Genomic DNA, 11,225 nt, shown 5'->3' with positions numbered 1-11,225 from the left:
AGCACAAACCCTCTTTTGGCATTAAAAAACTACTGTCGGGATTTACTAAAGACACGCAGTGCAAAATTAGCGCTGAAAAGGCGTGGACTGAGTTGTTTTTGTGGCTGATCTTATTGAATATGCATTTGTAGGAGTTTCCCTTTCAGAAGCAAAATTTATGGGAGGAGAGTATTTAAATGAATCACACAATGAGATTTACTAATGTTTGCGCTAGTCAATTTACTGGTATTTGTGCCATTATTTAATGCCCAAAAATGCACGTCTTCACCCATTGTGCGACATGACTGCAATCGTTGCTGCTAGGAGGAGACACCGCAGAGAACAGAGAGCATGAGGTGGAAGAGAGAAAATATTATCCACTTGTATTAATTTCTTTGGAATGCCAGAGGAAGACGTTATCCATATATAACATGTAAGAAGTTGTGCCTGTGTCGACCCGCACCTGATGAGCATCAGCTCTGCTTATTTGCGACCCAACGCTAATTTGCACTGCTCTTGTTAGATTGCGTTGGTCATTATGTAAATGATTTGACTGCGTCTGTGTTCTTTAATTTGAGTGTCAGCAGTAGATCACGTGCAAAACTTGCCACTCCCATCGGCGCATTTGTGGAATTGCGCTAATTTACCCCATTTAGTAAATCTGGCCCCAGGTTTTTTAAACTACAGTCCACTAGAGGGCGCTTCAAAATAAATATAAACCGCATTTTATTGACATCTAATTATAGTTGGCAAAAATGACATTTTTGGTTGACAATGAAATGTAACATGAAATCAAATATTCAAACATATTAATTTAAAGATTAATTATTACCATGCTATTTTAGTAAAGGTAAACTGGACTGAAATGAAACGTTGAGTATTTTTATCAAAAGACAATATAAATCAGAACAGTGTGTGTGAACGAACACTGGGACTGTCCTGAAACCTAGGGTAAATCTTATGATCACTTTTCTAAGCAGCTGGGTTTATTCTTTGCAATAAACAATAGAAGACAGTGCTGCTCGGTCTGCTTTAATCGAGTTATTGATTGAAAGCTTGTGTCGTGAAATGTAATGAATTTAGTTTGAACGGTGTGATTTGATGGAGGCGTGTGTGTGTTTTCAGGCGGGCAGGCGACGCCAGACATCAGAAGAGCTTTAGCTGTTTCTGACACTGAGTTCAGACGAACACACTGAAGTCTGAGGAGAGAAACACACACACAGAGCTTCACAGGAGCGTTCGCGGTCATTTAGAGCGTCTCCATCCACAGTGTCAGTGTGTGAATGAATGAAGGAGACGCTGGAGATCTGCCAAAGATCGACTCGTTCACTTCACTGACGCCTGCGTCTGTCTGAGGAACTACTCCACTGCTTCACGCCTACAAATACGGCTTCGACTCGCTCCAAACCCATAAGACTTTCCTTCATCTTCAGAACACAAATGGAGGCGTTCAGTGGCTTCAATTTTATGAAGCGACGGGTGTTGCAGATTACTATTTCGGAGTGTCTATTTACACTAAGTGCAAATAGCGTCTCTTGTTGGCAATCACTATTTACACTAGCTCCGCCCACCAACGTCTGGTTGGGCCACTCAAGTTTTCAAAAGACACAGATTTAAACGTCTTCAGTGGCGCAGCAGTAGCGAGTAGGGATCGGAGTTCTGGCTTTTAACACGATCGACGCAGGCTCAAATCCGCCTTTTGCTGAGCTCGCATTTATTTCCAATAAAAATGAAAATAATGTTCTAAAAGTTTAAATAAACTGTGAACGAGTGTTTAATAATACTAAAAGTGTTTATTGGGTAGGGTTAGGGGAAGGTGTAGGGAGGGTTTTTATTCTCCCAATAAGGCAGCATCCATTTAATGATTTCAATAAATATAATCATTTACACTTTATGATATTACTGCATCCTGATATTGTACAAAAATACTGAGGTGCAAATAGCATCTGCCAATATAAAGTATAGATAGCATCTAATTACTATTTACTCTTATTGCAAAGAACTGATGCTTTTACATGGTGTAAATAGAATCTATCGCTGTTTTCTCCTAGTGTAAATAACACATCGCTAAGAAAACGCTGCTATTGTCACTTAGTGTAAATAGCCGCTGCCCTAATATTTTGTAAATAAAGTGGTAAATTATGTTATTTTTGCACAAATAAAATTAAATTGAGGTTAAACCACTGGATTACTTTAATGACGACTTTACTACCTTTTAAAAGGTTCTTTAGATTATTAATGTTCTTCACACTTTGAAGGAACAGAAATGGTTCATCTCCGGCATCGCTGTGAGTTAGTATTTATTGATAAGAGCGCTGTCACACTCATGCCATTCATTTCACATTCTTTTCTTCTAGTTGTTCATTATTCCGCTAATATGATTTAGTGATGCGAGCACAGCAGTGTTCGCCGTGGCAACGAGCCGGACAGGAAGTGATGCGTGTGTCCTTACCGTCCTCCATGACCAGCACTTCCTTCTGGCACATGTCCTGCACGTTGACGGTGCAGTTGACGATGAACTCGGGCGCGGAGCAGTCGTCCTGCCGCACGTCCTCACACTGATAGCACTGGATCTGCAGCGCCGCGCTCACGCCTGCGGGCCGGGGTGACATCATCAGTGATGCGAGGGGATGTGGTTGGTTTATTTGTGATCACTAGAGCTGATTACATTTCGTCACAGTGCTGGGTTACATGTGATCGGGATTACGTAATCAGATTCCTAAAATTATATACTTGCAGTTAGATTATAAAGCGTTTTAAAATACTGATAATCAGACTACAGTTACATTTTTATTGATTACATGCTATTCTCACAATGGCAGTAAAACGTTCATAATTCACTGATTCTCACTAATATCTTTTAAATGGTTCTTTATATCCGTTCAGGTTTGAGGAATTACTCCAGTCATAATCACAAATATAATATCTCATCTTCTTTGTGTTTTATTTTCTATTGTTTCAAAATTTTACATATTTAACATTTAATTATTACCTTTTCATCAACTTACCCTGCAGTTCCTTCACAAACCGTAATGTAATTTTTAATGCACTTGATTTTCATATCACTACATAGTACAAGATTATCCTAGTCTATGTGATAAAAAAGTTCAGGCTAAAAAGTAATCTAAAAGTAATCGGATTATATTACCTGAAATGTAATGGATTATGGGTTACACTTTATTTTAATGTGTCCTATTACTGTGTAATTATACATATAAGTACTGAGTAATAATTAAGTACATGTTCTTACTTTAGGGTTAGGGTAGGATTAGGGTTTGGTTTAGGGTTAGTTGCATGTAATTATGCCTAATTTATGGTTATTACTACAGTAAATACATGTAACGTGTAACAACAAGGACACATTAAAATAAAGTGGATTATGTTCCTGACTAGAGTTTCCATCATGTATTCAGTAATGGATCTACGCAGCAAATACATGAAACACACTTCAGTTGCTCTTAAAACGGGTTACACGTCATTTTCACACAAATATGTACTGCAATATATATGAGAAATATCATATGAGGAATTAAAATAATTCTAAAGAGAATCAAAACAAAAATCTCATTCTGATTTCTCTAATGGGGAATATGATATTATTGAAAAGCTTTGCAGTAAGTTTTCATTTGTTAATATTAGTAAACATGAACTAAGACTTAATACTTCTACAGCATTTATTAATCTCAGTTAATGTTAATCTCAACATTTATTAAAACATTTTTAAAAGAATTTTTTTTCTAACATTAGTTAATGCACTGTGAACGAGAACAATGAACATTTGTATTTTTATTGATCAATAAATGTTGTAAAATATTTGTTTTCCTAGTTTTAACTGTGTAAATGTTCTGCTCATTGTCAGTTCATGTTAGTTAATGCATTAATTATGTTCACTAACGAGAGCTGTGACGTGTCAGCTATATTTACACATCATACAGTGATTTATTGATGATGATTCATATAATAAGAATCTGTCGCACATGATGATGATCTTTAGCGTCTAATCTAACGAAACAAAATGTGTTTAATTGTCAAGAAAATAATAACTGTTTTCTCTACAATATTTCTTATTTGATGTTGAAATATGAGTGTTTCTCGTGTATTCTGAATATGCTTTGGATATTGAACGTTTTACATCAATAGTTGTTTACATAGTAAAGGTCTGATTATTTTTTTTAGCATATTTATTAACTGAATCCCACATTATACAGATTTACAGAATTTAGATAATTTACAGAAACGAAGAACAGTTTAAAAAACAGGAACTTTCTAAATTATCATTCATAAATCTCTTAATTTCCATCTGTCACACATTCAGCAAATTCCCAAAATATCTTTATAAAAAACAGCAACAATTAAACAACAAAAACACATCACCCTTTTGTGAAATTAAGGTATAAATTAAGCATCATTAACGGGTTCACAGTATGTGTACAGTATCAGTCCCAGAAAAACGCAAGCGTCACTAAAACAAGTCAGTCATTTAACTGTAATTAAAATCAGCCTTTATCTGTCGTTTTATTTCAGCATTTGAAATTGGCATACGATTAAAGATCATTAAAATCACAGGCCATTAATTACAAATCCTCTTCATAAAACTCAGTGCTGCTGATTTCGGCATTAACTGTCTCAGACCGACTGTCGGTCGTTTAATCATCAGCGCGCGCGTCTGTACGCGTGTGGTGGCGTCTATTAATGTGTCTGTCAGTGTGTGTGTGTGTGTGAATACACTCACCCGCCGTCAGTATGATCACCAGTAAAGTCACACACCGCCGCATCACGGAGCCGCTGCCGCTCACCGCCGCTCCGACGCGTCCATCACCGACACACAGCGCGCGAGCGAGCGTCAGACTGACCGCGCGAACCCGACTCCTGCTGCCTTAACTCAGAGCACGTGACGCTCGCGCGACTGAATTTACCGGGCGTGACTCGCGTCTGAATGAAGAGAGAGAGAAGGAGAGAGAGACTCATGACACAGACTCACCTGGCTGCTTGAGGATAGACACTAAACTGTTAATTAACCTGCCCTTAATTACACACAAAACAAGACATGAAAAATACTTCAAACAAGCTCAAACTCCGCTGAAATCGGTGCACGACTGGCCTGTTTGCTTTTACTTTACATGGTCACACAAATATAACATACAGGATGATGAAGATGATGATGATGCATCAGCCAATGTGTTATTAAGGGAAATAAATAGAAACATTTGCTAATTTAGTAGTTCATAGTGTAAAATAAATAAAAACAGTGTCAAAATGTTTAAAATATCGTTAATGTGAAATACTAAATCAACTATTCTATTTAAAGTTGTGCTTTGACAAATTAGCTGAATAATTGATTAACCAATGACAGACCAAGCAGAATCCACCCCTCCGTTTATTTTATATTGTGTATTATTATTGTGTATTGAAATGGGCAGAGAGACGGTCAGGCTCCCTCGCTCCAGTAAACTTGTCATCCGAGAAGAGAGAAGATGTCGCTGGGGGGATTCAAGATTCAAGATTACGAGGCACATGAATTTAAAACAACAATGATGCGCACCAATAAATAATTTAGAGTAAGTACTGCAATATTCCATAAAAAAAGAATTGTCCATTTTGATTTCACAGTGAGCATTTCCAGGTGTTTTTATTCGGTGTATTTACGGTTTATTATTTCCCGACGTTGGTGTTGGTAACCATAATTTCACGAGTTCACACTTACATATAATCAGACAGAGTAAAGGTTCTGTTTATTTGGTGTGCTGTCCGAGGGGAGGCTCCGAATCCAGAGTACTGCCAGAAAGCAAATAAGCAAAGGAACCCCAAAATTGAGTGCCATAATTTGGCAGGTTGGCATTTCAGGAAGGAGCCTGAATAAACCAGCCAATAAATGAGGAGCAGCGAGATTTGAAGCGACCAGTCTGGAGAGTTCTCGCAGCGTCCGATGGGAGTTCAGTACTCACGGCATCGGACAGGTAAGCCTTGCCCCCGGGTCAAACAAGGATTGAATTTTTTTTAATGAAAAAGTTTTGTAGTTTCGTAAGTGTGGGCTGGTTAGCCAATGAGGGTTTGAAGGGCTTTTTTTTTATGTGGAACTGGCTGGTCTGATGTAGCTTTTGAAGCGTCTGAAGACCATCGTCCAAGCGCTTGGATCTGTTGCTGGGAGAGCAGCAGCAGAAACACTTTAAATATGTCCTCAGCCAGCCGAGAGGCTCTTCCTTGCGGTGCCATGAGATGGTACTGGACGCTCAGTGGACAGGCTCGATCCTCCTCTGCCCCCTGGCGGGCGGCGATGGCTCCTCCGGCTGAGGGCAGCTGGCAGCAAGTCCCCCGTTCCCTGCTTCTCCCCTTCGTGGCGGACGGTAGCAGGCTCCAGCCCACGGCGAACAGCGGCGACTCCTCCGCTCCCTCTCGGACCGCAGCCACCCCACCTTGACCCAGGAGCACGGCAGCGAGCTCTCCATCCCACCTGTTGATCAGTCGCTCCAACACCACCGCCTCGGCAGCCACTCCCGGTCTTCACACTCCCGCGCTGCCGACCTCCTCAGCACCGCGATCCCCCTCAGCAGTGAGGGCTCTCCGACAGCATGTCCCTCCTTCCTCCCGGGCTTCGGCACCAATGTAGTAAAGTTCGTGGATACAGGAAAGAGGCGGGAACCAGCGAACATTAAACACAACTTTAATATCGTCCTTCACTGTCGTCGCTCCTCCTTTTATGCTTTCGGAGCTCCTCCATGAGAGATTCGAGACCAGTGCAACGCGCAGCTAATGCTCGTTAACACTCACGTCACCGGCCTTGCGCCGTTCCCTCACGGCTCTCGTCCGCCCTGCTCGTCACACTTATCCATGAATGTTATCCATAACCGGAGTTCGTTGTGGCATGCCCAAGTTATGGAAATTTGATCCTCTAGTGAGAGGAGATGTGAGTTGAAGGGGCTCCCTTGTGGAATAATTCACGTTTGGAACAATTTGGGCTGTCTATGAGGGTGGATGAGATTAGGATTATTTTATCGATTTTTTCCTTGAGCAGAAAGGCCTGGAAATTGACTGAATCTAGATTAATGCAGAGGAACTCGATGGATGGGGAGGGGTCCATGGTTTTCTCCTGGGCGATGGGGATCCCAAGCTCAGAAAAAACTTTTTGAACTGTGAGGATATGTGTAGCTGGGATGCCGTCGGAAAGATAATTAAAAAATCTTCAAACAGTTGAATAAGGTGAGGAATTGGGGCTGCATTTGCATCTGAAAATTAAGTGAATGGCAAAGTCGAATTTCCCGCACCAGCGTACCCAAATAAGTGCCATGAATCCAGTTGGATAGGCATCACCTTAAAAGCAGAAGTGGTGACTTTAAAAACCTTGTTCGAGGCCGGACAGCATATTAGTGAAATCGGTATTCGGGGTAGTGAGATAATTTGATAGACAGGCGAGAAATATTCACAAGAGTCGAGAAGTAATTCTTTGTTTTTTTCATCACAGGGCATACATGACAGGCATAAGCACCGCAGCAGAAATTACAGATCTATGAAGGTATCTGTCTGGTGCATCTCCCAATATAAAAGTTGTTGTAGGGCTGTCTGCTGACTGAAAAAGAGGAAGCTCTTCCTCTAAAATCGGGATTGTATGGATTTGCATTGGTGGTTGGTGGTCTTGGCACGTAGCAGATGGTTTAGCAGATGGGTTGTTTCCGGACAGGGGGGAATGGAGGGGATAATTTGTGGGCAAGACATTTGATGACATGTAATGTGCCACTGATCTGTAGATCACCCAGGAGATGTTTCAGCAGCCTAAAAACTGCTGTGGAGATCAGGGTCAAGTGTGCCCCAGTAGGGTCATTGGCTCCACTGGTCACTGTCTGCACCTGCCAGGATCTGTGTTGTGAGCCACTGGGGGTGGCTGCGAGGCTACAGTGTTTGATGGGACGGGCAGCTGTGTTGCAGTGAAGACTGGGTATTGAGATTTAGACTGGAGGAGAGAGTTGGGTGGAGCCAGTCTCATGCTTGGATCAGGCCCCTAGGGCTTGAGAAGGAATGTAGAGAGAGTAATATAAATAAGCTGTGTGAGCCAATGTAACTAGCAGGAGCAGCCTTGAGATATCTTCTGCTGCTGGGACTGTAGGCCATGAGAAGGTGGAGGGGTTAGAAACAGCTGAGGGAAAGTACTGAGACACCTGGGCCTGTGCCACTAGAGGAGGCAGCCTCATGCTAGCATCTGCCGCAGGAACTGGAGGGAAAAGTGAAGGTTGGGAGGCTGGGGGAAGCTGGCGGGCATAGCACTGAACGGCACATCGACTGGAGGAGCTGCTGTAACGGGCTGGGTGGAAAGGAAGGGCAAGTGAGACTTCGAAGCGGAGGAGTCTGGGGCACGGCCCAGGGTTGCAAAAGGCCTGCTGCTGCAACCCGATGCTCATAGAAGGGGCGGCCTTGCGCAGGTGGAGGATGGATATCGTTGGCAGAGCCGAAAGATAACAGGACACCAGGGAGGAAGGTGGATTTTTCGCCGGTGGGGGAGAGGGTAGTCCTCGGCAGCGCCCACGCGATGAAGCTTCTGGTTCGGCAGCTGTGTGAGTTTGATCTGGGACATTATAGCGAACGGGTGGGCCAAATGCTGGAAAACTGTCATGAAAAAGAGGTAAGTGTTCTGTATGTATACCTCTTATCGCGCTAATTGATTTGATTAACTGAATGTGCTCCTCCCATGCCCGTGTTGTGTTTGTAAGTGTGTGTGTGTGTTTGAGTGTGTTGGTGTGTGAGTGAGAGAGAGAGAGAGAGAGAGAGAGAGAGAGAGAGGGTGTGTGTGTGATTAAAGTGTGTTTAATAACCTTTCACACACACTCAGGAGAGGGACGTAAACTCCCACCTCTGCTGTCACAATCCTCACGGCACGTACACACCCTCATTCATCAATCTGACACACACACTCATGCGCACACACCCTCACACACACACACACACACACACACACACGTTAAGAGCTGCTGTTTGATTAGTGCGATTTATGCTTTACTGTACTTTAAGAGTTCATGAATAATGAAACCCGTTCAATAAAAACTGATGTTCAGTTATAAACAGCAGCGTCCTGAACATCGTCCATCTCTGTGTTCTTATACTGTCTGTTGTTTGTGTTTTATCATGAGACACATGTCGCTGCAGAATCAAAACAGACTTTTCACAGTTACTGGCCATTTTTGAAACCATTCAGCGTTTTAAACACTTTACACCCATCCTTAACTCACCCAATAACCTAGTTGTTCTCAGTGGGTTACAGCTAATCAGGTAAAGCGGTTGATTAGGGAACATGGTTCTACAGAGACTTGATTAGTTTCCTTTGGATCAGAAAAAAAGTTCTTTCAAATGTTCCCTGTATGTCAGTATAAGTCTTGTGGAGCGGTGTGATATTTGTCACCAAAACCTCAGTGTGGTTTTCAGCTGGTTTCAGAGGGTTCTGGCAGAACCACAGCAGGAGATATAATGAAAGTGAGCAGTCAAACTCAGAAATTCATAAACACACCATTAAAAACAGTGAAGGTAAATGAGAAGATCAAAATTAAAAAAAATAATTAAAACAAAATAAATAAACGAAAACTAAATCCATAAAATGATCCCATCAAGTTCAAGTTAATTTATAAAGCATCTCAAAATGCTTATACATCTCAAACAACATCATAGGCTATAGAGAGAAAAAAATGTCTTCAACCTAGATTTAAATATGGCCAGTGTGGAGGAAGACCTAACAAAAAACAGAAGTGCATTTCACAACCTGTGGGCTGCAACTAAAAATGCCCGATCACCCCCCTGGTTTTCAAGCAGGAACGAGGAACAGAGAGAAATAACAGATGTGAAAAATGAAGAGGCCTATATACAGAATGAGGTTGAAGGAGATCAGCAATGTACTCTGAGGTTTGGACCATGCAAGGCTTTATAAACATACAGCAGGAGCTTAGATTCAACTCTATAGCTAACTGGTAGCCAATGAAAGGAACAACAGGAGTGATATGCCAGTTAGAAGTCTAGCTGCTGCATTTTGGGCTAATTACAGGTGTGAAGCAGTAGATTGAGACAAACCCTCATATAAGGCATTGCAGTAATCCAACCCGGGATCTGATAAGTGCATGAATTACTATTTGCAAGTCTTTATGAGAGAGGAACTGTTTTAATTTGGCAATGAACCTGATATGAAAAAAGCATTTATCTGATTTTCAAATAATAAGTCAGAATCAATTTTTAACTTTACCATCCAAGGTTAAAGACAGAGTACTTAACTGGTTTTCAAGGTCAGCGATATACAACGAAGAACCAAAGGCAGAGGCCTCTGTTTTATCCTCATTAAGCTTGAGGAAATGTTCAGACATCCATAATTTAACTTCCTCAAAACAAGAAGGTAAAGTTGTGTATCGTCAGCACAACAATGAAAAGCTACACTGTACTTCTGAAACACAGAGCCTAGAAGAAGCATATAGAGAGAGAAAAGCAGAGGACCCAAAATAGAGCCTTGTGGGACACCTCATGTAATCAGTGTTGATTAGGGTTTTGATCCCATGATCAAAACCCTACATGTTCTTTCAGCTTCCAAATAGAACAGCGGTTCGGTTTAGGGCTAGTTGCGTTTAGCAGAGCATCTTCATCCAACAGAGAGAATTTCTCTATTTTCTAGATGAAGCGTGGTTTCCTGTCATTCAAACACGTGATCATGTCTGAAGATCGCTGATTCTCTGAGCTGAGGTGAACCATTAGTTCATATGACACTGAGAAGCACACACACAATGAGCTTCGGTGGATCGATTACTGACTAGAACCACAATCGCTTCATGTACATACACAGGAGAATTTGAACCGTTCCGACGTCGCAGCCCTGTAACATTTGGAGAAGGCCGTCGGTCGACATGGAATGACACTGAATGTTCACTGGAAACACCACATGCTGCTGGAGGAGGTTATACTGAACTATTAGCTGTTTATTCAGTGATAGAGAGAATTACACATTTGTCATATTGACTGATAGGGATTACTCAAGCCATCATTCACACAAAAAATCATCATTCTGTTATCATGTACTCAAACCTGCATGGCTTTCTTTCTTTTGTGAAACACAAATGTGAACATTTGCAGGCAGATTTCCCTGTTCTTTTCACAACTGAAACAAAACTTCAAACCTTAAAAAAACAAACACAAAACTACCATTAAAGCATCATAAAAGACCTGTGCACTTCACATCTTCTTGGACTGACTGAAATGTGTTTATTTGCTGATAATATCTTCCTCCAGTT

The 11,225-nt window shown here is 41.5% G+C and overlaps 1 protein-coding gene across 2 annotated transcripts in view; it reads right to left on the bottom strand.

Annotated features, from left to right (window-relative positions):
• The window catches only part of LOC127524065 (ly6/PLAUR domain-containing protein 1-like), a 6,557-nt gene extending 1,610 nt beyond the window's left edge, over nucleotides 1-4,947 (bottom strand). Inside the window, exons 1-2 of one of the 2 annotated variants that reach the window (XM_051915521.1) lie at nucleotides 4,712-4,947; nucleotides 2,432-2,698 (exon numbers count right to left, since the gene is read on the bottom strand). In XM_051915521.1, the coding sequence (XP_051771481.1) occupies nucleotides 2,432-2,594 (163 nt within the window). In that variant the 5' untranslated portion in view covers nucleotides 2,595-2,698; nucleotides 4,712-4,947. The remainder of the gene's footprint in view (nucleotides 1-2,431; nucleotides 2,699-4,711) is intronic. The other variant, XM_051915439.1, reaches the window with a different exon arrangement.
• Between the last annotated feature and the right edge of the window lie 6,278 nt (nucleotides 4,948-11,225).

This window comes from Ctenopharyngodon idella, chromosome 1, assembly GCF_019924925.1.
Source record: "Ctenopharyngodon idella isolate HZGC_01 chromosome 1, HZGC01, whole genome shotgun sequence".
In the NCBI taxonomy this organism is placed as follows: domain Eukaryota; kingdom Metazoa; phylum Chordata; class Actinopteri; order Cypriniformes; family Xenocyprididae; genus Ctenopharyngodon; species Ctenopharyngodon idella.
This window is presented reverse-complemented; position numbering and strand designations above follow the sequence as displayed.